At 42.7% G+C, this 27,983-nt stretch overlaps 1 protein-coding gene across 4 annotated transcripts; it reads left to right on the top strand.

The window, feature by feature from the left end:
- Positions 1 to 1,350: 1,350 nt before the first annotated feature.
- SLC35B3 (solute carrier family 35 member B3) lies at positions 1,351 to 23,496 on the top strand. 4 transcript variants are annotated; one of them, XM_078856413.1, is made up of 11 exons: positions 1,381 to 1,390; positions 1,686 to 1,747; positions 5,980 to 6,237; positions 8,672 to 8,793; positions 10,109 to 10,263; positions 10,681 to 10,788; positions 12,336 to 12,433; positions 13,164 to 13,256; positions 14,787 to 14,898; positions 18,034 to 18,103; positions 20,332 to 23,496. In XM_078856413.1, exons 3-11 carry the CDS (start codon positions 6,046 to 6,048, stop codon positions 20,474 to 20,476), a joined length of 1,095 nt encoding a protein of 364 aa, XP_078712539.1. In that variant the 5' UTR covers positions 1,381 to 1,390; positions 1,686 to 1,747; positions 5,980 to 6,045; the 3' UTR covers positions 20,477 to 23,496. The 4 variants fall into 4 exon arrangements, with proteins under 4 accessions (XP_078712538.1, XP_078712540.1, XP_078712539.1 ...); XM_078856412.1 differs by lacking the exon at positions 1,686 to 1,747 and having other exon boundaries at positions 1,351 to 1,585; XM_078856414.1 differs by lacking the exon at positions 1,686 to 1,747 and having other exon boundaries at positions 1,358 to 1,390.
- Positions 23,497 to 27,983: the final 4,487 nt, after the last annotated feature.

Genomic DNA, 27,983 nt, shown 5'->3' with positions numbered 1-27,983 from the left:
AATAAAACATTCGTAAAAGCGTTGTCACCCAATTCATCTGACGATGAAAACATCAGTGCGTTATGGCACCTACTCATCTAAACTTGGGCGTACAGAGAGCGTACTGTGTGTGATGGGTACACGAGAATGACTTGACTTTTTCAAAAGAAGTATTTACGTTTTAAAAAACTGGAATGTTTTAGCAGTTACGGTATGCGTAATTTTCAGTGGTGCATACGTATAACTAAACACAGCTCAACGTCACTAACCCTGCCTTGTAAAGCATACTGCATGCAGAGGTGGGACAAAGTCATTGTTATGCAAGTCCAAGTCGAGTCGCAAGTCATCAAATTCATGACTCGAGTCTGACTCGAGTCCAAGTCACATGACTCGAGTCCACATCTCATAGGTAGGACAAAGTCATTGTTATGCAAGTCCAAGTCGAGTCGCAAGTCATCAAATTCATGACTCGAGTCTGACTCGAGTCCAAGTCACATCACTCGAGTCCACACCTCTGACTGCATGTACCCAAACTAGTTGGGCATTGTTCCATGCAATGGATCCTAAAATGTGAACACAAATGTGCTACGAAGAGCCGTTGCCTGAAACGTCGCTATTTAAGGCTACAGTTTTTGACGAACGTGTTGACGTTTTTATGTTATTGTGTGTAGCAATACGTTCAGGAGCGAAATGTCGAGGTCTGCGAGACACGAGAGGACTTCAGGAGAGAAAGTTCGTGTGGTTCTGCTACTACTCTGCTGAAGCTGCGTAGACTGGCAGTGGTTTACTATACGGTTCAAAGCGTGGGTTGCATGCCCACAACATTACTGTGGCTTGTCTTTAATGCACATCTATGGGTCCTCTATGCATCTCTACGAGTCTCTATTGGGAGTACAATACGGTCCATAGTTTGGGATGCATGACCACAATGGCACTTCTGTAGCTAATTGTGTGCATATATAATGAATGTCCGTGCGTATATGTATGAATGTTTAACTTCTTTCGCGCCGTACGCAGCCAACGCCACTTAACACCGTGCCACGGAGGGGGCAATCAGTTGCGGACTTGTCCGCGAGACTCCCAGACAAACCCACCACGCGTCTCGATGCTCGTTCCGGGGCCCCAAGTGTCTCGATTCTCGTTCCGGGGCCCCAAGTGTCTCAATTCTCGTTCCGGGGCCCCAAGTGTCTCAATTCTCGTTCCGGGCCCCCAAGTGTCTCAATTCTCGTTCCGGGCCCCCAAGTGTCTCAATTCTCGTTCCGGGCCCCAAGTGTCTCAATTCTCGTTCCGGGCCCCCAAGTGTCTCAATTCTCGTTCCGGGGCCCCAAGTGTCTCAATTCTCGTTCCGGGGCCAATTTTCGTTCCGGGCCCCCCTGCGTCCGTGTGCATTACAGTAGCAGTCAAGTTGCCGGTACTGTAGCTCCACACACGCGCACGCGTTGTCTCTCACTTGTGTAGCTGGCCCGTGTCACATTGAGCCCGACAAATAGCGGCGCTGCCCACCCCCCGTGTGCTCAGTGCCGCACAGGGCGCTCCGCTTTCGTTGTTCAGAGCCACGGCAGCCACTGAGGAGGAAGCTAAAGCCGCCACCGCCGGAGCCGTAGAGGTGGGAGATGGGACATGGGAGAGATGCATTTGCTATCGCTGTGGTTTTGTCAGCATTGTCCGTGTGTCTCTGTGGGTGTCCAACGTTGTCGCGGCTGCAGCCCACTGAGGTCTCCGTGCGCGTGAGAGAAGTTCCCGTCGAACGGTGGCTTCGTTTGGCGTGGTAGGCCCCCCTCTCTCGTGTTGGCGTGTGCCTGTATACGTGGCAGTGTGTGTGTGGTATGTATGGAGGCTATAGGGAGGAGTTTGTATGTTTGTGGGTGATCATAAGTATTGTGATAGGTGTGTGTATATGCATGGCAGTGTGTGTCTTTGTATGCGATTGAGTCTGTGTGTGCACAGGTGTATGCGGTAATGTGTCGCGTGTGTGTGAATCTCGCTGGCAGTGTTGTGTGTGTGTGTATGTTTGTCGTCTCTCTCCGAATCGATGTGGGTGACTGTGCGTCTGCCTGACTTGTGTTTGTGTCCACCAGTGGGCTCGTTGGCCCGGGAACGACTGCTAACATCCTGCCCCTCTGAATCCAGAGAGCAGCAATCAATCGATGAAGCATTTCTCCAAGGTCAGCGGTTGGGTCGGGCTATAGCTGTTATCACGAGCCTAGGCAATATTTGTGGCCTTTTCTCCGTTGCATTTCATTACTCTCAACCAACCCCCGGCCCTGAAGCGAGAGATGCCGTTGCTGCGTTGACCCAGCAGACGTCAAAGAGTGGCTCCCATGGGTAGAAGCGGGCACGATGTTGGCCGCACCATCTGCTTGTGTGTACCGTAGGCTTACCTTAATAGGTGCTCGACAACAGCAATAGACCCGGCTGTCTAAAGTAGATGTGTCGGGTAATGTTGTCATTACCTATGTGGGTGTGCGTGTGAGTGTGTGTATTGGAGGTGTCGTTTTCGCACGGCTCTGAACCGGCCGATTTGTGTTTGATTCCTGGCCACGGCTAACATCACTTGCAGGTGGTACCTGAACCTTCCCGGGGCTTCCCCTAGGTGAACTCGGCCATAAAGAAAGTTACAATCAAAAACAGTCTTGTAAATACTGTAATACGCTATGCGTCTTGGGCTACCCGATGCAATTGAAAAAAAACAGATTTAAATGATGCGCGTGTTGCCCATAGCATGAAGTCGACATTACTGAAAATGTAATGGAACCAATGTCAATGGAATGCCAGTGTCTTTTAAATAATCAAAGACTTGACCATCACTCAGACATGTCAATCGCTCTTCGATCTGCCCCATCCGCACTAAAGCAGCTGATTGATGTGACTGCAGGAGATGCATCCGAGCGGACAAAACGTAAATCACTGCATGTGTAGACGAGGGCCTGCAGCAGATCTTTCGGCTTTCTGCACATCCTGATGTGACACGAAGCAGTGTTGCGAGTTTTCAGGAGGACAGTGGCCAGAGATGATGTTTGGAAGTGACGCCCACTGTAGAGGCTAAATTGTGGGCAGCAGAAGGCAGTGCAGCACAATCTATTGTTCGACTGTATTGTATATCCTTCCATGGTCTAAATGTCAATTTGGCCTTTGACTCTCACGACCGCTCTGTAACATGAATGTAATGGGAACTTTGCTTCACCATATTGGCAGTTTAACTTCTTGCTAACCCTCGCCTTCCTCGGTCAGAATCCCATGCCAAGCCACAGTGTCAACCATGGTAGATTCACCTAAAATTGGCACGTTTTTGTGGTAAAAATACATTTTTCTATGGCCAATAAAAGTTCATGTTTGATAACCCCTTCAAAGGATGCACACACGTACAGCCCTTTTGTCATTCAGCTGCTGCATGATGGCCTTGCCATGACATGTGGGTCATGGGGGTTATTTGACCATACCTCACCATGCTGATAGCTATCTCGTGATACCAGTTTCTGCTCTGACCCATAAATACTGATGCAGGAGAACTGATTTATTTTGTAAGAAAGCAGGGAAACGGTGTTACGGATGAGAGAATCTGCTTCCTCATATCACTCCACACTCCCATTACACACACTTTCTGCAATATGGAACAGCTCAAAAGCATATACATTAAATAAAACTTCACACATGCACATTATTTACGTAAATTAACTTCATTATTGACGTAAATTAGCTTCATTATTGATGCACATCAATTATGTATTTCTGGTGATGAGGTGCCACCGTATGAGATCTGCGGTCTTCAGAGAAAATATGAGATTTATACATTAATGTGAATTTTTAAAAATATCTTGATTTTGAGCGATATGCATCGTAATCCAACCTTGTTTATTTTGATTAATTAAGTGGCAAACATGAGATGTTCGCGGTGTTGTTTTACATTTTTTAGCATTCGTATAGACAAGTGTCGTGAAAAATGAGTGGAATATTTTAATTCATATTTGATGAGCGTGTCTGGTAGACATCATGCTTTCTGGAGAAACAAATGCATTTTTAAAATCTAAATCATACATTTTTTATTTTAGTTAACTTTCTGGGAGCCCAGCTTGCAATGGCAATATCAATTGTGATCAACAGCGCAGCATGCATGCCAGCATAAGTGGCCATCCATTTAGTGCGTACGCATGGAGGGGGAGTTAACCCAAATGCGTACGCTTGCATATGGGGGGTCTACTGACAATGTACGTGCGCATAGGAAACGGGGGGAGGTGGTGAAGCCTCGATAATAATTTGTCTACATTGGCCTTCAAATGAGCCACAGTTCAGTTTCTCCAGCTGTCAGACAAGTACTACCGGGAGAAGTGGGACTGTGGGAGAGGTGTCTCTCGTGTGCCACCGTACCCCTGACTGCAGCTATCACGCAGCTCAGCAGTGAGTCTGACATAGTCTGTCGGCCTGCCGCATGGATGATTACACATCCTTCAATCTGGCCTCACTGCAGACTGCCGCTGGCTCAAGATTTTAGCTGCTGCAGGCCACTGTAAAACAACACCAACGCATTCATACTCCTGAGTCTTCTGACGGTGAGAACAATCAAAAGCTGGATGATAATGATGATTATGAGGACGTCAGCCACCCAGCAGACTGCAGCTAACGCTGCTGTGCGTCCGCCTGACACTGCGCGTGTTGACGAAATCCCTTTAATACGTCACCTGTTCGACTGGGTTCAGTCTGCGTTTGAACCTAGCGGACTTGACACACTTTTTAAAGGTACGCAACTTAATTATTTAATGCAGCCGGCGGTGGACTATCTGGTTGCTTAAACACGTTAATATTATTAATCCTTGATCGTTTCTGCGTGGATTAAATTTCGGCCGTTCTATAGGATTTGGGGGGATGCGTCAAGCGTACATACGCGGGGGGGGGGGGGTGTAAAAAGTCTGCGTGCGTACAGGGAGTGGGGAGGGGTCATGTTTTGACAGATTTTTGCGTACCTACTAAATGGATGGCCCCTAACTACTAACCTGCTCTCCGTTGCCGCTCATTGCATGATAAAGTATAACACATGGAGCTGGCTGCGATGATGGTCGCATTATGCTCTGATTTTAACAATTTGAATCTCTACTATATTTGGTAATATATTTTACTGGTAGGTGTTAAAAGGTAAGAGTGCCATTGCATAATAAACACATTAAAATAGGTTAGCCGTTTATTGTTTTGGCCCTTTGAAGCTCTACATTAGAAGAGTAACGTAAAGAATGAAGCTGCAATATGGCTGCTGACTGTAGGAATCATGGCCACATTTACAAATGGGTGGAACGGCTTCAATCAGTACGTAAGCAGGCCTGTGATGAAAAACGGAGGTTTTAGGCCAGATCATTCTTAAACTCCGGCCAACATCGCTCGTGTTGGGTACGCAGTACCGTCGTTAGGTGCCAGCACAGGAGCAGTTAATTAAGTAATCCACAACAAGTGAGATTTTCCAAATGTGTGTCCAATTTGTGCCAAAAATGTAAACAAAGACAATACATTTTACAGGATTTACCATTTTTTTTGGCCTGATTAAAAATATGTTTACTTGTTTGTGATGCATTATTGTCTGAAATGCAGTTGTTATACCAATGTGTAAAATGTTGCCATGATTCGTGGAGTTTGAACGATTTTGAAGGTATTTTGTCCTTCCACCCTCAGGGGACAAACGAATAGCCAATTGCTGCTCTTCTAATGTGCGGTTGTGTAAGGGCACCGTCGTCCTGTTCGATCACTTTACAACATCTGACAATTTAATTTTTAAAAATCTAAATTACGAATATAATTATTTTACAAGCCTCTTGCTGATTGAAATATCCATACATGATAGGTCCTTAACCATTGTTCTTATTACCCCAAAGCTATTATAGAGGCTCTTTTGACCTGGCCTCCTTTCAAAAGTATACAGCCTTGCTCCCTTTGCTTGTTATGAATAAGGTAACTGATTAGTTGTAACTAAAAACTAACTAACGTTGTGTGAATGCGCTTCTTTTTTCTACGTTGCAGGAGAGTAAACCACAGCATGACGCTGAGGACACAAGTGCTGAAGACGCGTTTAAAGTAACACCCACAATGGAGCCGAACACAAGGAAGTTCGTGAGCATTAACATCTCGACGAAGCAAGAAGTGATCTCTCCGCACATACGAACGACGGAGGAGCTGTACGTGCTGGGTTTGAACCTGGGGAAATTTTCACGCAGCGTGCAGTTCCTCATCTGCTTGGGAGGAGTCTTCGTCTTCTACCTCATCTATGGTTACCTCCAGGTACGGTATCGTGGTGAAGCACATGTAGACACGTCTCTAAGGTGGCGATGTTTAAAAACCGCACCTAGTACGATTTTGAAGCTGAGTCGACCTATGGGAGACCCAGGAGCAGTTTGGATAATCGTCACTGGTGCTGGCCGCGAATGGGAATTGAGCTTGGGTCGCCGGGTTAGTAGCACAGCACGCGAACCGCTACACTACCGCTCCCCTATACAGTGTATGCATTCACAGTGCACGGCCTGATGTGGAACATGATCTTGTAACCTCCGTTTGTAGTACTGTATATATTTATGAGAATCGCAATCTTTATTTAGACTGGAGGAATCCGATGAGCTATGAAGCTCTTTACTCATAGATGTCCAGTTGGGATGGGTCAGCAAGTTACAACAAACTAAAAAAAAGAGTGCAAAATGTAGAAAAGGTAAGCAAGTCATGAAAAATGTATGAAGCATATGAGTATATATTGCATAAGTACATAAATTCCTGCTGATATTTCAACACTAAATGGAAGCTTGGACAACAAAAACAGTCCCAGACCACACCAAGACAACGCACAGTAGTCCCTCAATAAAATTGCACGTTCAAATGAACTATCGACACACAGGTAAGGATCAAAGTTACAAATCACATTTGCAAATGTGGTTGTATCCAGCACCAAACTTCTGCTTCACATCCATTGTGTAGTGCATGATAAAAAATGTTCAGCCTCTTTGTCAGTCAACTGCTGGATGAAGGCTTCTCCATGCCATGGTTATGGAGGTTGTTTGACCATACTTCACCACGCTGGTCATTGTGGTCTGGTGAGGGGTGGTGAGTGGTCCAAATACGACTCATCACAGATTCTAGCCATGGCCGGGAATCGAACTCAGGAAGGGCTGGGTTCAAAGCGCGGTATTCCTGCCACTTTGCCATCGCTCCACTCCATTGTATGCCAGTGTGAATATTCAAATATGTTGAATTTTAAAAATGAAAGCGACTGAAAAACTAACATGTATTACATATGTACCATCTAATATATATGGATAGGTATGTGGATTTTGGTGTTTTATAACTAGTTGAATTTTCCTAATTTTGGCATTTGTAAACAGGATTTGCACTTTCTCGCTGCCTCCATTGCCCAGCCAGTCTTAATTTTGCAAGGATCAGCAGTTGAAAGTGGACATTGTCCAGTAGACAGGCTACAAGTAAACTCCACTTTTTTTTTATTTTACTTACAATTGAAACCACGTTTCACGATTTTAACAAGACCAAAACGTTATTGAAATGTCAGTGGTTGGAAAGGGATGTTTTTGATTGCAAGTTTACAGCATTCTCCTGTGATCTCCGCTAAAATCTCATTCTTCCGTGCTTGTCTCTTGCGGATCTAATTTTGTTACAATTTGAGAAGTCCTCGTAGGGGATGAATCGCCTGCATGTCAATCAGACTTGCCTTTAATTTCCCTCTTTACAGCCCTGCGAGTGTTAACCTTCCGCCTCCACGTGTGCAATTGTGAACAATCCTTTGAGAGCCTTCATTGGTAGTGCCATTTTCTCCATCTCTGCTTGATTTATGGCTGCTTTGACTGCACGTCTCAGAGGGCTCAACTTGCGTCAACCACCAAACTTGCACGCCTTATGCCACTGTGGACCTCATTATAAGCGCTACAGTTTATGTTAAATTGTCTACGCAAGTGCATTCCTCTAGCATTAAACTGGTCTCCCACAGTCTTTCTCTTGATATTTTAGTGTAAAGGTATAGCTACTTGTTCATCCTCACTTTCCATTCTTGCTCAAAAGCTTCAGTGCTTCATTTCCCAGGTTATTCCTCATGTGTATGCATCCGTAAGGATATGAAAACAGTATGCATGGCAGTTATTTGAGGAAAAACAAAAACCTCATTGCCACTCTTGTGTCTGCTTTGTAAGTTGTGTTTATTAAGCATGCTATAAAACACAGGTTATGCAATTTTATTTCCTGGAATTTATTACTGCACCTGCCACTGCAATCATTATCTGAACCCCAGTATAAAGACTTCTACGAACAAATCACTTCGTCTGAAATTGTATTGTCCTACATTTTATCATCGTCATCGGCCATTATCAATCTGCTGATGGATGATGGCCTCCCTCAAGCCATCACCATCTCTCATACTGCTGCGATGCCACCTTTCATCCAAACGCCTGCATACGAGCTAATTTCATAATTCTATCTCAGTGGTGAACTCTCCCTACCTCGGCTACCACTTGGCGATAAATCTCGACTTATTGTTCATCATCCATTCCAGCGATGCGTCCTTCCCAAGTCAAATTACTTTTTTTAACAGCGTGAACAATGTCGTTAGCCTGGTTATTTTCTCTCCCAAAGTATGTAATTTTGAGGACAAACGCACGATGGAAGGCATTGAAGACACCATGCACATGGATGAAGTTTCATCCTTTGTTGTTTTTTTTCGCAGGAACTCATCTTCTCTGTCGAGGGCTTCAAGCCCTTCGGCTGGTACCTGACCCTTGTGCAGTTTGCTTACTACTCGCTGTTTGGTCTTGTCGAGCTGAAAATAAAAAGCAATAAACAGAGGAGGTAAAGTATAATGAATGTTTTCGTTTTTTTCAGTAAAACCACGAGTCAAAAAACAAACATTTGCTTATGCTTTTAGTCCCAAAAATTATACATTTCATCCTCAGTTTAATCGTCAAATTTCCACCATAAAATTACGAATGAATTTTGAATCTTTTTGTGAAACCGTTGGCTCTTGTGAATGCATTGTTCTCACTTGAGATTTTAACCATGATAAAAAAAATGTTGAAGATGCAAAATTCCATGACGAATGAAGGCAGCAATGGGGGAAGCGTGGTGGCATTAAAATAACGCAGGCTGTTGTGACCTCTTGCTCTTGAACAATAGGCCCCCTCTGTTCTCATCATCGTTATTTAAATGCCGATGCGTAAAGCCACTTTCCTCCAGCCCAACCGTTATCTCTCCCTTGCTTGCAAATATTAGTAATAATAATGCGACAGTATTTATAATATTATTAGAAAAAGCTTCCACATTCCAATTTGTAATGTAATGTAATTGCGTTGTCATTTTATAAAATATGATGATGCATGTGTGGTATTTACTTGTGTGTCTTTGCTGGTGTTATTAAAGTGTTTGTACATTTCTATTATGGGTGTATGTTAGTGTCTGTAACAGCTTTGGTAATGTAGCAGTGTGAAATGTTTACACAACACATTGTTGGCATGATATGTCTGATGCATTTTTATTTTCTTGCAAGTATTTTCCAAAACTAATTACAACTTCGAAGTACTTTTTTGTAATGCCGTAGAACTAAAAAAATCCGTGGTGTTATGGGGACGCGCTTTTGCGGATCCTGTAATCGGCGACCAACGGCGTTTCTCCGTAGCCACACTAGCGGCCGTTTGGAACTCTCTCCCACTGCGCAAGCGCGGCATCTAATCACCATCCATTTTCAATGAGGAGCTCAAGGCTCTCACCTGTTCAGGCAGGAACTTTGAGCTCTGGCTCTGTGCTTCTGAGTTCTCGATTGAACAGTTCATCGTTGCGTGAAATATGTGCGCGTTACACCTGTAAATTGTATATTATTATTGCTATTCAAGGAGCCCCACCATGTTTGAAAAATAATCATTTTTGGTGCGGTATCTCGTGAATTTTGCAGAGGGATTTGCCGATATAATCCATGCATTTTTTTGCTCATTGTTTTTAGACGCCCTCCAAAAATTAACAATCTCACAGAATTACAATTTTTCGTGGCAAGGCAAATTTTTCAAGGAGTGATTATTGGCGTTCTACCGGACTGTAATTAGCTATTATAATTTTTAACTTTTTGTTTTCTGTATAAACAAATTCTCTTGCCCGTCGTTGTTCCACATTGCAGGATTCCTCTACGGACCTATTTCCTGATTGCCTTTTTGACTGTCGCGACAATGGGACTGTCAAACACATCTCTTGGTTACCTGAATTACCCAACACAAGTGATATTTAAGTGCTGTAAACTTGTTCCAGTCATGATTGGAGGTGTGCTTATCCAAGGTGATCTCATAATTTGCTACGTTTCCTTTCCCATTCTGAATAACATTTGAAAATTACAGAGATTCTGTTGCATTACATTATCTTTGCTGCATCAAAACTTGAAAAACTGTTTAAACACATTTTCTTATCACATGGAAGTGTCCCTTAAACGTGTTTAAAATGTCGATTTTGGGAATATGCTTAATAAATGAAAGGTCAAGTAAAAATACAGTGCTGAACTGCATACATTTCTCAAAGAAGGCCTGTCAGCCAAAATGTTGAAATCTTCCACTCCGTAATGTAATTAAAACATCCCTTTGTTTAACCCGTTATTTATAGCGTTTTTTTAAACATTGTATGATGAAACAGTCACTTGAATGTGCGTTTGAAATTTGGACCGAATCGGTGACAACGGAAACGTTAAATCCTCTTATCCAGGGAAGAGGTACACCCTGGTGGATGTGTGTGCGGTGATCTGTATGAGCCTGGGCCTCATATGGTTCACCCTCGCGGACAGCAAAGTCGTCCCCAACTTCAACGTAACGGGTAAGGCTCGCCGATGCTGCGCCTCAGGGCACGCGGGATTGACATGCCCTCGGGAATTATTTTCGTGCGGCCTGTGGCCATGGTGAGGCCTAGGTGCGCAAACGATAATTTTTTCTCATCCGTCACTGCGAGCGTCTTGGCGCCACTAATCGGCTACGAGAGGGGAAACATTTTTTTAAAGCAACCGAGTCGTACGTTCACGTGTGGCCCAGTTTGTGCGAAAGGTAAAAGTGAATTCCAAAAGAAAAACTGAAAGGCTTGAGTGTTCATGTAACAGCACATAACATAACCATTGGAACGGTGACACCCGACGTTGGAAAACACCTGTGACCCTTTCAAATCTTGATTCACAGAATGGAGACTCGCAGGATTAAAAATTGTTCAACTACCAAGTGTCAGTGTGTGTAGTTGTATCGACTCAGTCCAATCAGCTGTTTATTTATCAACAATATGATACCTGAATGGATACCTTGTACAGTATATGCTACATGACATCACGAGGTGCAGATAATTTCCACAGGATCTTAAATTCAACAATAAAAAATTGCCTAGCTCTATACCATTCCACGACTGAATGAAAGGCTGCCCCAGGCCAGGTCATTCATAGCAGTTTGACCATACTTTACCACGATGGTCAGTGCAGGTTGGCGAAGAGAGAGTGTCCAAGACGGTGCAGCTGTGTCTGGAAATCGAACTCTGGTCGTCGGTTTCATAGTGTGATGCGTTAACCGCAGCGCCACCGCTCCACCCCAGTTCGTTGAATGGCATCCGATCATTTTTGGCAGTGACTGCTACTCAACAAAACGGTTGATGAGCAAGTAACGGCCGAGGCTTCGCTTGCGTAAGGGTGGCGACCCGGCTCCCGTGTGTTGTGCCTGTGTTCAGAACAGCAGACGAATCCCACGCTATTAAGTGTGAGATCATGCCTGCACCCAAGCACACTTCCCTGGGGACCGCGATGCTAGGCTATGAAGAGTATTTTAATGCGCGCACTATATCACAGTGCCACCCAGCCGGATAATTAGATCTAGCATAAACCTTTTAATCAAAATTCCCCAGTAACGGGTCATTTGTAATGCCTGAACAGCTCTGCATGCAAACTTTACTCTGTTCGTGTTGCTGTTGGCAGGAAAAGCACTTAGTTGAAGTGAGCATTTTTGTTTTAATACCATCATCCACATTGTTAAGACAACTGTTACACAAGTTGAAAGTCACCCGTGATGGTAAAATGTAGTTGTTTTATAAACTTGGTAATGTAGTGTGAATTAAGATGCTTTGCTCATGTTTCATTATGTAATATAACCTTTTCACCGTTCTGTTAAACCTACCAACATAAATTAAGGTGTCGATATTGTTGCTGCGGTGTCATATAATTGCTCAATTCGAATCAATGATTTGAATGAATTGACTTCATTAGTGCAAGATAATGATTGTTGTCGGTTATCATAACACAATCGGCACTAATTATTTAACGCCGTTGCTGCCGTTATTGAATATATTTCAAAACGCGTCGGTTCCTGATTAATTCTGTTTTCCCTTCTTTACAGGTGTTGCATTGATACTGCTTGCACTCTGTGCCGACGCAGCGATTGGCAATGTGCAAGAGAAAGCCATGAAAGAATTTAGTAGCTCCAACTCGGAAATGGTGAATATTCTCAGTTTAATTTCTCGCGTCTGATAATGTGGAACAGGGGGTTGTCGCAGATAAGAAGACTGATTGGTGAGACCGGTTCATTTTTGGATTATACCAATCGATCGTTTTGAGCCGGTATATATGAAGCCACGGGGGGGGGGGAGGTGGGTTGATGTGTTCGCTTCCAGGATGTGGTATTCATCATGTGGTGTACGCGATGTGCAGTATTACTGTGGCTAAATAAAGGATGCAAACAAAGAGGAACTCTGCCCCGTGCTCGGGAGACGATGCTGCCTGAGCAGAGGGACTTGTGCGCTTTATCTCCGTCACATATTTAATTGACGGATATGAGCCGAACAATACGTCCCAGCCGCTATGCATCTCGCGTATTTGACATGACATGCAAGTGTGGGTGCATTCCCTAGACGATGAATCGCCTACAAACGGGTAAAACATTTTTTGTTTAAATTCGCGAAGTCACGTGCAGCTCTGCAGGAGACTTAGCATGAGAGATTAAGTCTGCGCTCAGATGCCGCCTCTGAGCACGGTTGGAGATGACCATGTTGATAGAGGCTATGCCGCTGTGTCGTCGTGCATTTAAATATTGTGTGGTGTGAATTCACAATGCGTAACGCTGGCTTTGTTCCACACTTCAATTAGGTCCCTGGTCAACTACCGAGAACTATTGTAATTGATGAAAGTTGTACGTTTACAAGCTTGTGTCGCACTTTGTGTTTTACAGGTACTCTACTCCTATTCCATCGGATTTGTGTATCTGTTTTTTGGAATCGGACTATCAGGAAGCTTCAGTACAGCCTTTACATTTTGTTACCAGGTAAACTCGACAATTAGTGCACGTTTACAATTCATCTTGGCTTGATAGAGAATGTACACACATCCATTTGCACTCTTCTTTAAAGATATATATATATATAAATAATGTATATGTAGTGCATTAGTATAACATTTTTCCTGGCTATAATTTATCTGATTTGCGGATTAATCACGCACCTGAGATTTTTACAAATTAATTACTCCTGGGTTTTCCCTAAAGCCCAAAGTAATAACCTAACAACAGCTATACATCGTTATGCTTGGATAATATTTATTACAATTCACATGCTTAAACCGAACAAATATGTGGTCCGATTAATCCGAAATCTACGTGATCGCCGCTACAGTACAGTAGTTGCATATCTACACAACAGTGGGCGGAATTTGATGGATTTTGATTGACGTGGCTCTGCTGTCCACCTCGTGGGCGGAGTCCTCTGCACGGGAGCAGGAAAGGGTTTTCACTGAGCACGCACATCGATTGGTCGATCGTATAATAGTGTTTTTTGGCATAGAGATGCTCAGAAAATGGATACTTTTGGATTATCCATGATTTTGAATGATCTGCAGCCATCCCCTTCATTAGCAAGGATAATCGAGAGTATACCTTACTTAGAAACATGTTTGAAACAAAGGGTTTTACAGACTTTCATCAAAGGTTTTGAAGGGCACTGAATCCGAATAAAATGACTTCATATTTTTTACAACCAATTTTTTGGGGCTCTTTGTAAGAGTGTGAGGATAAAGCTGACCAATAGCTATTTGGTGAAGTCCGATGCCCATGACTCAAGCATCACAACAAATGACTCGGCGCTAATTAATTTCTTAAAGAACATTGCTTGTATTCTTGGTTCTTTTGGTAAAGTCACGTAGAAGGGAAATAATAAAATAATAAAAATGAAACAATAAAATTCTCACGACGTTTAGATTGCAACACAAGCAATTATCATCAGGTGTGAAAACCACAGCAAAAAAAATGTTCAAATTATTTTAATTATTTTATTATTTCCCTTCTACGTGACTTTGCTTGTACTTTCATGTTCACAAAAAAAATTATGTTTTGAAGTTCAATACAGCATTATAAATCATCACCCCAATTTGATGCGTTATAGAGAATATTACAGCAAATTCACACAGTTAGTGTCAGTTAATGAATGCAAAAAAGTTGTTCATTTGGTGGTGATAAGCAGAAGGCGCATTCTCGGAATGGAATTTTTTTTCCATCAACAAAGCGGCACAGGCCTGTGATCTAACACTCTAAAAGCTCGGGTTGATAAATCACACAGAAATAAAAATTTTGACTCCCAGTCCACGAACTGCAAACCTCTGCTTCAAGCGGAAAACGTGCTACCGCTTGGCCACGTCACCGCTCACTGTTTTGTGTCGAATCCTACGCATATCTGATTGATATCGTGTTGCCTGAACATCGTTCAGGGATGACTGTTCAAATGCTGTTCCTATAGTTGCTATTCTTTATTGCATATCATGCAATATTTATCTTTCATGGAATTAACGTTTTCGTTTGTTTCAGCATCCGTTTCAGACATATGGCTACGCGCTGATCTTCTCTATCAGTGGATACTTGGGAATTTCATTCGTACTGGCTTTGATTAAACTGTTTGGAGCACTTGTAGCAGTCACAGGTAATGAAACTTTAATTTATCTCCTGTCTTGTGGAATGACATTTTATGTTTTGTTGCAGGGTAGCTACTACTTTGTTTATAGCGTTTCCTTAAACTTTATTTTTTTGTCACGTAACATTATGCTTTGCTGTAGTACACGTATATATATCCAAATTTTTACCAAATAACACATTGCACCCGAGTAACAACATTAAAAAAACACAAGCACGCCAAAAAAAATACATTTTAAGTTTAAGAAACAAAAAAACCCCGCTGAAAGTAATAAAGCATTTTAAATGTCGTACTTTTATTTCCCCCAATACATTCAGTCCAATTCCACATCACAGCATCACTTGGAAATTCCCAAAAATGTGAAATTCAGGGATATAAAATAAACTTATTACTTATTTAATGCACAAAGCTTGTGTGTTAGGCCATTAGAGAAGTTTCTAGAAGTGAATGGTCGAACCCGTTCGTCCTTGTTAGGCTACAACGAGAGCGGGTGTTTGCGCTCCGATTTATACTTCATGTGGACCGTGATGCACATACGTATGTTGAGCTTCTTTCGTCCTGCCAGTAGCCAACCGTGCTCATGAGAGGCGCATTTCTATTCCAGCGTCAGTGGAAAAACCCAGCCCATAGAGCTTCAACGCAGTCGAGAACGTTGTTTGATATGCCTTAACACTATGAGACATCTCCTTTACCAGTGGCAAAATATAGTAATAGGTTTTTACACTATCAACTGGTACAAAAACTGACACCTTTATACAAGGCATCATGTTTGCAATAACCACAACACAAGCAATCAAAATGCAAACAAAAAGAAACAACTCTGATAATGATAATGATATGCACTGTCCTTGAAGTTGATTGGTCCACACCCAAGACAGCTTTTCTTAGAGCCTAGTCTCCATTGGTGTTGGGCCAGATGACACGTACGCCTTTCAAGGACAGTGCATATCATTATCAGAGTTGTTTCTTTTTGTTTGTATTTTGACTGCTTGTGTTGTGGTTATTGCAAACATGATGCCTTGTATAAAGGTGCCAGTTTTTGTACCAGTTGAAAGGGTAAAAACCTATTGATATGCCTTCTCAAGTAATTATTTTGACGGTTTTTAAATAATGATAAAAAATATATATTGTACAATATGAATACAATTTTAAAGTTAATGATGATCGTGGAAACGATTCATGTTTTTCTACAGAAAAAAAAAGCTTAAATCCTCTGCAAATGACTCTTCTTTTATCAGCTAACATTTGTTAGTCTTGCCATTTATGCACTGTTGCTTTGAGTGACTGAGCGGCCCGAAATTCTGTGGCAGAATTTTATTGAGCCACCTGCACCACTGAGATCCAGTGTTCCAATAAGGTTCAGCGACATTGATTTGACGACGATCTTCAGTTCAATGGTCTTGCGATCTCGGCGTGGTATCTTAACGAATGCACGTGCACGTACGGACAGCCCTTTTGTCAATCCCACTGCTGGGAGAGGGCCTGCTCGTACCATGCGAGTCATTTGGCTATACTTCAACACGTTGGTCAGTGCGGGTTGGTGAAGGCAGTGAGCACAAGTACAGTGCAATAATGGATTCTCTCCTACATTGCCCTCTGTTCAATACATCACCCAGTAGTAGCAGCGGCCATAACAACCTTTTACCCACTGTGGTCACTTAACCAAGCACTATACGGGCTCTCAGTCCTGCTTAGGTGCCCAGATCTGACGATATCGGACGCATTCCGAGTGATTTGGCCATGTAGGCCTAATGAATACACGAGGTATGTAATGATCCCCCAGCCTGACAGCTTGATGAATGGTGGTGCACTTGGAAATCTATATCGGCTGCAAGGTTTACTTGAACCAATCAAATACAACACGTGCGGCTCAATGAATGTATTATGAGCGTAATGGTCTATTTTAATCAATGTGCTTATTAATTATCACATGCCTAAGTTATTCCATCACAGCTGCAAAATGTTACATTTTTGTAGGCTGTTTAAATATGCGGTATCACGTGATACATCTCCAATCATTCTTTAAATTAATGGAAGACTTGTTTTGGATAAATGGGGACTGGAAAAATGCCTGCAGGATGTAGTACCGTAGGTTTTTGGTATTAACTACTGGGTCATACGATAATGTGAAGTCCTAGTCTGCTCTCTCATAGAAACTCCAACCGATAATTTCCCCCACTCTTGTGGTTTAACTGACAGCAAAACATTTAAGTTCTGGAAGCCAAAAATATATACCACAATCCCGTAACACTTTGTTGTTGAGTTTATAACCAAATATAACATAATTATATTATGAATGTTTTAATCCATTTAACCGAGCCAGCTTATGTTAGATGAATTGTTATTTTATTTCATATTAATGCACATTTGTGCTGTCATCTTGATGTCTCCTGTAGCGTGGTTGTCCTGCTCTGATATTGTTTTATTATCTTTTGCTGTATATTGTTTTATTAATTTTTGCCATGTTGGTGTCCCGGGTGATTCTTGCAAGTGAGACTCTCCTGGCCTCTTGAGTTTTCACCCAGTTTAACAAAATCAAAGCTCCCTCAATGCATCTCAGAAGCTAAGCAGGGTTGTTTTTTTACGGCTGGTTGCTACTCGGATGAGTGATCCATTGCATGTCCAGGTGTTTTAGACACAGGGCTGCATGGTGGCCAGGAGATAGAAGTACAGCACTTGGTTCATTCCACAGATATTTCAGTGGATTGGGTTTTAAGAAAATATGTTACCCCCCCCCATCCCCTTGTGTTGGAAAGATTTATCCGAGTGCTCTGGTTTCATCCCAATAAAAGTTAAAAGTCTCTTTGGCAAAAAACCTTATTGAGAACAAAGTGCATTTTTTCTTGCCTGTTACATACCCTGCAGATAACGTTATGAGTAAATGGAGTCGAGTAGCCAATCATTTGCATGAGTCAGGCCATAAATAGCAGTGCACCTTTTATGTGCTCATTAATCTGCTGAAGTCACGTCGGTTTGAAGCGTTGATGCTATTCGTAATCCTCATTGCATGCTTATCATTCGACCCGATGAACGTTTTTTTGAGCAAATCGACCCAAGGTGTCAGGACTGCTCACCATCAGAGTGGTATTCTATAAACAGTTGGTGACTCTTTCACGTGAGATATATTTTTGTATTTTGTTGCAGTTACAACTGGGAGAAAGACCATGACAATTGTGCTGTCCTTCATGTTTTTCTCAAAACCCTTTACTATACAGTAAGTGACATTTACTTACGTTCAGCTGAACAGATATACGATTTAACATTAGTATTAAATAGAACAGTTACCCCTTATCTACTGTATTTATGAATTTAAATTTGAAGCCGAACACTCAGAATGAAGGCAGATAAAGCAACTACAAGGAGAATTGCAAAGGGATCTTGCCCATGCATTAATTTATACATGTAACATATACACAAATATGTTTGGTAAATTTGTATTTCTTTATCTATACATGCATGCAGTATCGCACTTGAGCTCAGCGGTGTTCGCATTGTGTGTATGTTCAACGTCTTTTGCGACATACATAGCCACCCGTGCATATCGGAGGTGCGGGTGCAGGACATCAAACTAAACACACAAAACAGTTCTAAAGAAATTACTTTCAACTTAGATTTAAAAGTGCATAACTCCAGTGGCTTCCCAATATCGGAAGAAAAAGCGTTCCAGACGGCCGTAGAAGTGCATCTGAAAGCGCCGCGCGATGCAGTGGCCGTCTTCGATGGTAGCCAAAAGCCACTCCGAGGATGACCGGAGTTTGCGTAACTTTGGGCAGACTTGCGTCTGTGCTAATGTTTAACAAAGGTATGGATTTGACGATATTTGGCCATTGATTAGTGATGAATTTACAGACAAAGAAACAGATCATAATGCAGTGTTATCGATAGAAGCAAGGTGAGGGTATTTGTCACGATTTCTCTGTGAGTGGACGAACAGAAATGGGACGGAAAGTGAGAAACCATAAATGGCAAGTGATGTCCCATGCGTCCGATTCGTAATTGGTTTATTTTGCGTTGGATTGCATAGATATACACTAATGTCAAATTTACAGTCAACTCGTATTGCTAATTTCCTCAGTGCAAATCCCAAAAATGCTAATTTAATTAACCCTATGAACCAATTAACGCTGGATGAGAATCACAATACCGTTTAAACTCCAGCTCTATAACTAACGTAGGAAATTCTAGATTTGAAGCTTTCGTGACTGCAAGGATTCATACTTTTTTTTGCTTTCCCACCTGATGACAGACACTTGTGTTGCGCCCGAAACGTCGTGATTTAATTTAGTTGTTTTCATTTTATTTATTTACCTAACGTAGGAAACGTTAATATAATTAAAAACCTATTTTCACCAACCACTCACTAGATTAATCTTATTACAATAAATATAATCTGCCAATCACAACCAATTAACACGCAATCAACTCTTATTATTAAACCGGTTCACCTGTGGTGGCTGTCCTGATGATGTGATATCACCTACTTAAGGATGAGAATCAAGAAGCTCTTTCAAGCAAGAGAGAGCCGAGCTTTTGTTAACAGCTGATGATGCTGGATGTAATCGACAGTAATTCATCGTGTCACATTATAAAATTATGCCTGCTTTTCAACAAACATTCCGGTTAGCTGAAAACCCAAATCAGCTGCATATTTTCTCACGACGTGACAATTTGATCTGATCTGATTGGCTTTGGCAGATGGTGGAGGGTCATAGTTTTTTTTTATTACATTATACCTACGCGACCGAACATTGGCTCCTACGAAAAGCCGCACCAAATATTTTTGGAGTGCGATTGCGTTGCATGTTTGGAAATCTGTAATGAAAACGCACGACGATTTATTTCACGCTTTGCAGCGCTCGGACGCTGAACATGAACAAGAGTTGATATAGTAGAAAAACATTGACGTCTTGCTGCCAAAAACATTGACGTCTTTGCTGCCAAAAACATTTGGAACCGAGTCATCAGCTGTGAAGCTTTACAGCCATAATTGTTTGTGATGCAAGGGAATTCTTGTTCACTGCAGGCACGAAAACTGTGGTGGTGATTTCTACAAGTTAAATGCTGTAAACTTTTAATAAGTCTGTAAACTATGTCAGTGCGATCTGGGTACACATTGTGACTTTTTTTGTTGTTTTTTAATCTACACTCAGGAAAGATTGCATTTGGATATTTTACAGAGTGGTTTGTCCAAATATGACATCAGCTTTTCAATAACCCTTTGTTTAGGGTGCTCTTTTGGAAGAGTGATTCTAAAGTTAATTAAACGTGGCCCGAGTCTGCTCACAGTTACGCGTTCACATGCATCGTCCCTAGTTTATGTTAACTAGTTAAACGCATATGCAGGCAATAAATTACCGTTTTTGTAGTAATCGCTGTGCCTGTTCCATGTTTGAATCAGACGCCGTTGTGAAACATTTTGAACGATGCTTTTTGTTTTTGCAGCTACGTATTCGCGGGAGCGGTGGTAGTGTTGGGGATTTTCCTAAATTTCTACAGCAAAAATTCGGACAAGATCAACTGTGCCATGTTCTACAACCTGTGGACTTTCCTGACAAAGAAACGCACGAGCTTTTCTCACACTGTGTGACGTGTAAAAAATACATGGGGGTATGCAATGACGACGGTGCCGTTATATTTTTAAATGATTTTACTCGTCTTATTCGGTGGAACAATGGCCATTACGCCAACGGTGTTTGAATATATTTGTTCGGATCTTAGTTTTATAGTCATCTCAGTTTTCACCCGTACACGTCCTCTCCCCCTAATTCAGCGAATCCCTTCTCGTCTGCTGTCTCGTTTAAAATTAGTTGCCGTAAAATCTTTTGTGGCCCGTTCTGCATCCCCCCCCCCCTCGTCCAACGCTACACATTCAGTGTTGGCAATTGGAGAGTGTAAAACCCCCAACTGGCGGGATGCAGTCAGAAATCGGCTGTAATTCAAGCCGCGCCGCTCTGCTCGATTCATCTGATGCAGTCGGCAATGGACAATTCATTCTATGACTGGAGAGACACGTTGACACTTCCAAATAGGCCCTGTCTGTTGATTTATTGTCATATCATGTACGCATCTGTCAACGATATGCGGAGGCATCATGTATGTTGTGGCCGTCTGAGAAAATCTTCTAAGGGAAAATATTTAAGGAGCAAAAACTTGATTTAACGTGTCTTTTTGTAAAACGTCCCTCTACAGTGATTAAACTAATTTGGCTAAAAGCAGTTTTGTAAAGCGCACTTATGTTCAGTAATTTAAAATCTCATTTGCAACTGGCCGAGTGCATTGGCACCAATACCAATACCCGCCATTCGCCACTAAGTGATGGTGACGTCACCACGGTGCGTGTGCCAGGCCAGGTGCACTTTGAGGCCACGGGAAGTGTCGAAGGCTCGCTGTCAGGAGGTCTCGGGACAGACCCAGGTGCCATGGGTTGGCTGAGATGACTCGTAGATGCACCAGCTGTATCCCCTACTGTGCCAACTTGTGCTGTATTTTATCCGCCCGGCGCTCTGCTCATTGTTGTGAGCATCGCTCCTCCGCCCTCCATTGTTGCTGGAGGGCGATTGCCTCCAACTGCCCAGTAGCGGCCTTCACGAGCCTCCTCCATAGAGGCCGATCTTGACACCGCTGGTACCAGTCGTCGGCAAGTCCACTCAACTCCACATCCTCCCGTGCATTGACTCGCACACTTGTTAACCAGTGCAATAATAGCTAATGCACGTTTACTCACACGCTGTGGCCAAGAAATGGGAGGGAGTACAAATGGTGCCATGCCCAATCTGTGTTGATTTTATCGTGTTATCCCATCATGCGTGCAGGTTTTCTCCTGGCTTTCCTCCTACACGCAAACCACTCATTATTAAAAAGAGGAATTGACCAAACATCGTAATGCAGAACACCTCCTGGAAAAAAGTCTCGTCATAGCGAGGCTTTCTCTGCTTGGAGGACACTTTCTCTTTTCTCTGGTTTTTAGAACTATAACGAGTGACTGGGGGAAGCTGTGGTGCAGTGCCTCATGAAGCCAGTGACAAAGAGTTCAATTCCCAGCCATGGTTAACGCCAATGACGAACGATATCTGAACAAGTTCTGGGGCCTCCCCTTTGTCAACCCGCACTTGGTGAAGTATGGTCAGTAAACCACACGGCCTTTCCACAGAGTGGAGAGGTCATCGGGCAGCGAATGTAGAGAGGCTGTACATTATTTTTACTGTCTTATAAAAACTTGTATTATATGTTGAATTTACCAATCGCTTAATTTGTAACCCTATTGTTCGATATAGCTTTCTTGACGTCTATAGAGAGGACTTACGCAATGATGGAGTTGTGGAAATGTGGCTCCCGAAGTCAGCAGATGTTGGGATTGCAGTGTACAGGATAACAGATAATCGTAATGTCGTAATGTGTTGACCCAAGAAAGCATTGTCGAGTCCAAAGACTTTTTTTTCACGAGTCCTGCTTAAATTGTCTTTTATAATTTATTTCTATAACATGTATTGTTTAATGAGGGAGGAAACTGGGTTTCCGAGATAGAACCGACACAAGAGAAGAACACTCAATATATCCTCGGTTGAGATACCTACTTTCTGTACTGCATCTTACAGGCATCCTTTTTCACTGCCTTTGGAGGTGTATGTATGTCATGCACGTGATCTTGGCGCGTAATGCACATTTAGCCTGAATGTCAATCACAGTTTTGTAATCAACGAATTGTCTTCATTCTTTTGTGGTTGAGTCATATGTAAAACGCACCTCCACGTTCAGTTATTGCTTTTTTTTACATTATTTAAATTAATAATAACGACACGTTTGTTGTGTGCATCGAACTGTGCAATTAAAAACAAATTTTGCTCACGGAATCAATGCAAGCGGGGTTCCGGAGTGCGCCGCACGTCTTCGCTACAGAATCCTCCAGCAAGCGCGCGGCGCTGCGAACCTCTCAAACGCATTCCTTTTTTTGTTTTTGTGCACCGTTACGCCGCGGTGTTCAAACCTGCGGCGGTGAGACGTTGACCCTGGGAGGCAGCCCGCAATGCATCTCCGGCCGAGTAGATATTCCAAGAAGCGCGACGACGTCTCCGGCGTCGGCGGGGGGGGGGTGGTTTGAGTTGTCTGCGGTGTCGCGCGCGTGGACGGTGCCCCGGGGGGGCAGCTACGCACGTCAGCCCGAGGGCCATGCGCCGACGTGGCAGGAGGAGGCCGTCCGCCCGCCCGCCCCGGCACGACTTGTGTGACCTCGGCGAGAGCTTCTCCACGGCAGAAGTCGCTGCCGAGATTGTCTGGACTGCGGCGCCACCCGCCAACCCAAACATCTGCGTCCTTTATTGCAACTTTTTCTCTCTTTTTTTAAGGGTTTTTTTGGGCACTGCATTTTTATGATGATGATAAAGACTGACGCTGGGAAGGTTGCTGCTCACAATTGCTTTACGCGATGCTGATCATAGCTTTTACTGTAAGTGTGTACTTGCCACCTTTTTTGTTGCGATGGCACAGGTGTATGAGGGTGCACGCTGTGGACTGACACGAGAAGGGTCTCTGGTGGATGGGAAAAAAAAACGAATGCGCGTCTCCAAGTGCTTTTTTTTATTAAACGAAACTTCGTAATAAAAGAAGACGCTGTGGATAACGCTTCTGGAATTGAGTGGTTTTTGATATGTCCCGACTTGATTGGTTAGTGCCATGGCCTAACGGTTCCGAGTTTCCCCCGCTTGTTGTCGAGGTTTCACGGTGCGGCTCCAGCGGCTTACCCTGGTTAATACTGCGGGAGTAATATCCGTAATAACACGAGGTCTCTGCTTCGCATTGGACGTGAGAGATCATCTGACGTCATTCGCAAGACTTGGGTCTATTGCGTGTTGGCATCGCTGTTCAAATGCGCCAAATACGAAATTTATCCACTCATGACTAAATTGGGATTGTACACAGTGGGCATCGCCTGCTGTTGGCAGACTTAAGGCATTAGGTCGCTCTTGCAACTTGGACTTATCCAGGTCTCTTTGAGTTCTCGCGTGGTTAAACAAAATAAACTTGAAACTTTGTCAAAGGTTAATTTACATTGACTTAAATTTCGATTTAAAGCTTTCGTGACTGCAGGGATTCATCTTCTTGGTTCTTTCGGTAAAGTCACGTAGAAGGGAAATAATAAAATAATAAAAATAAACCAATAAAATAATTCTCACGACGTTTCGGCCACAACGCAAGCAGCCGTCAGGTGAAGACCAGGTCTTTCGGGGAGACAGCGTCTGAATGAAACACCACCACGCTTGGAGCGTATATTTAAGCTGGGTTGGAAGGGGGGAAGGGCGCCTTGACAAAATAATTTGCATATCAAGAGGAATTTAGCATATTTATGGGAAATGCAGGTATGTGATTAGTACTTCTTGTGAAATGCGTAGGAGTGGGCGGGGGGTTTCAAAGTCATTATGCCCGTACATTATGCAGGATTAGCAGCATCAAAGGGAGGGGATAGGGGTAGCATTAATGAAGGTAAGGAATGTTAATAGTATGTAGCTGCAGTAACTAAACCACGTAAAAAACTAAAGTATAAACTACATAGTATCATCAGTATACTAAATATACTCTCCAATAAGCTGAGCTACTAACAGTAAGTAATACATTACAATTCTATGTCGCAAAAAATATGATATGCTTCCAGCTAAACTTTTTTCCCTTACATCACACGGGTCTACCCCGTACTATATGCTGCCATAGACACACTACAGGTGACACCATGGCCCTGACACGTTCACCTGTCACACACTACAGGTGACACCAGAGGCATCATTATAAGCCGCGACCAATTGCCAAGACCCAGTGTTTGGTGCTCCTTCAAGTTTTATTTAAAAAATATATACATAGTCGGCCTGTGGTGAAGTAGGGTCAAATAACCGCCATGATTGACACGGGATGGAGATTACGTTTTATGTTTTAACCACAAAGTGCTTGCCACAAATGAACCACAATACCGGACTGATTTCGCGAATGACGTGGACTGTTGTGAGATTTAGTCAATTAATCAACCCCTTACGAGGTTTAGGAGACAGGTTTCTGCGGCAAAGGAGAGCGATATTCCAAAGATAACGAAATCGATAAACGCATTCGCCAATAACACCGCCTTAAGGGGAATTACAATACTGTAAGTAAAAAAAACACATTAATACATACTTTCATTTTTAAGGCCACGGTGGTATTGACCAATGTGTTGACTTTATGTTATTGCCAGTCGCAGCGGCACCGAATAATCTCCGACGGGAAAATTGGGGACATCCTCGGATTCTCGCACGGCGGGCGTCCATTGCCACGCTTGCTTCTTGCCAAGCTCCGCACGTGCGCATTCGAAATTTGAAGAACAAAAATTGCGACAAAGGGGACCCAGATATCCCTTCGAGGGGAGGCTCCTCTCTCTACCACTCGTCATCTGCCGTCAGGAGGCGAGGATAGGAGAGGATAATTTCTGCGCTCTAGGATTACCGTTGCTTTCAAGTAAGGGCTTATGAATGACTCGTGATTTATTGAAGAATTACGTTTTTTTTTAAAGCGCGTGGGCTCTGACAACTGGATTTTGGGGGAGGGAGAAAAGATCGCATGCCTTCATGTAAAATATATATCTTTGAAAACAACAACCCCATGGCTGGCGATGTCATACTTGGCCTTTACATTTTGAATGTGGCCGCAGATCGGGGTCAAGTAATCCCCTCGACCGTTCGCACTTCCGCCTCCATCCATTGGTGTCAGATTAATCCTTTAAATGCCAACCTTTAGGGGTGTGTTTGCCCAAATGATTGAGCTAAAAGGAGAGAGGCGACGGTTGATTTGGTGAGCTTCCAGGCACTCTCCCATCCTCTGTCGGGTAAAAGCGATTGTAGGAATTGCCACCAAGGATCTGGTCTCGTCGGATCCATGGTTTAATGACCCCAGTTTCTCATCTCATCAATGTGTAGTGATGAGTGGGATCGAGCCGCCAGGAAGCTGTACGCGCACAGAACGACGCACTTTTATCAACGGTTGAAACGATGCCTTTGATGTGCGTGTATTCTCTAATGTACATATTTCTATTTCTGTCTCCCTCACCCCCCACCCGTTCCAATGTCATCACCAAAAAATTAATTTTATATTTAAAAAAAACCTCGTTACCACCACTGCCATTGCAGCTTCCACTAAAACAATCACTTTTGAGTAGCGTCTGCTGATGCATTTGTCCTATTAAACAAGCGTAACTTGTGAAGTCCAGCACCCATTACACGTTGTGCACTTTTAGGCATTTCTAGGTTTTGTTTTTGTAATCGCAGAAATGCTTGGCTTCATTTTCTTGAGGATCATTAATTAGGCAAAGAAAGTCGTGGTTATTAGCACAAAATTATTTAACACAGCCACTGAATAATAATGAAGAATTGTCAAGTAGCGATGCATTTCACAGGAGATTGGATTAAAGGGTTCAGAATAAAGCAGATTAGAAAGTTAAAATTAATACAGTAATCCAAATGTCTGTCAAAAGCACTCAACTACAGAAATAGTTCCTTTACGAGTGATACTGGTACTCATAATTTACAGCCTTCAGGCATTTCAACGCTGGATTAAAATCATCTCAATTACATACTTCACCATAACCATCGGTGAGGGTTTGTGAAGGGTTAGGGGTCCAGAATTGGTTCATATATCACTCGCCACTGATGTTATGGAGACACTTTAGCCCAGGGGTCGGCTAACATGCAGCTCCAGAGCTGCATGAGGCTCTTCATCGACTGCTTCGTGACGTTATTCACGTGCATTGTGGCTTTTGAAATATTGAGTTATATTTTACCGAATTCCACGGAAAAAAAGATAGCTCTTCTTGTTATTTTGAGATGCTGACCCCTGCCTATAGACCATGGCTGGGAGTCAAACCCGGGCTGCCGGGTGCAGCAGCAGCATGCGTTGGAAAAATCAAGCAGAGTCTCAGCGTTGATTTTAAATTCATGAAATTTATTCGGTCAAAATAAGCAGTTTCAAGTAAATGTGGTCAAATTTTAATACATGTAGGTTAAACAACAAGGGATCTTGAGCACATTGCAGATGTTGATTAATAATAAAACAACATTACTCTTATTATAAAAACCGTGTCACACCTAAATATTGACTCCATCTTCCATATACTAACTTGTGATATTGGCTAAAACCACACGACCACGAACCCATTTTTATTATCGGAAAGGATTTGTTAGATTTGTAGGTTTTATAGCTTCGGTTATAATATTGCCATGTGTAGACACGATGGATGAAAATCTTCAAACCGGCAGTGAAAAGAAGTAAAATGATGAATGAGCAATGCGTTAATTAGTGTAAACTTCTAACTTGTTGATATAGTTATATATTATACACGCCTTCCGCTGAAAAAATATCACTGGCGAACGCTAAGCAAGGAATGTTTCACACGCAGTATTTTACACCTGATGGCTTCGAATGTGGCGTGTGTGGAAATGCATCCCTTGCACCATAAACCTCCATGAAATGACGCCCAAAATCCCACACCGCGGGACTTGAGTGACGAAGTGACCTCAAGTTGTGGGGCCATTCGGTTGCAGCCATACAAAACAAAGCACATGTAGCTCTACGAACTGCAAACTATTGTAAAGGTAAATGCGATAATTTATATTATTTTGCTACAAAAATGTAGAAGGTAAAAATGCATGCACATAGTATGTGTGTTAACTGCAAAGAAATAAATAACACAATGTCTACTATCTAACACCGTGTATGGAAAAATGGAAAAGCATAATCTCCTACTAAATATTTAGCCCTCTTTACCTATTTGAATGTAAAACGATTTGCTACGGTACAATTAAACAGAATTGTATTGTATTTACCCTGTCACATTAAAAATGGTGTGTGAGTGTGTGTGTATATATAACGACAAGGGTATTTATCTTACAAAAAGGTTGTACGTATAGGGTTTGTATGGAGAGAGAGATATTTACAAGCACACAAAATGTGGAGGGAACTCATTGGAGGTGCACTGAAAGGTTTATATGGCTTTAAACAATACTTTACATTGAACCCTGGAATTGATCAACCTGTGATGCAGTGAGCAAGGAAATCTGCACATTCATCTGCGGATACTTCTTTTT

This window comes from Lampetra fluviatilis, chromosome 5, assembly GCF_964198595.1.
Source record: "Lampetra fluviatilis chromosome 5, kcLamFluv1.1, whole genome shotgun sequence".
Classification (NCBI taxonomy): Eukaryota; Metazoa; Chordata; class Hyperoartia; order Petromyzontiformes; family Petromyzontidae; genus Lampetra; species Lampetra fluviatilis.
The sequence above is the reverse complement of the archived record's forward strand: the minus strand, read 5'-3'. Positions and strand labels throughout refer to the sequence as shown.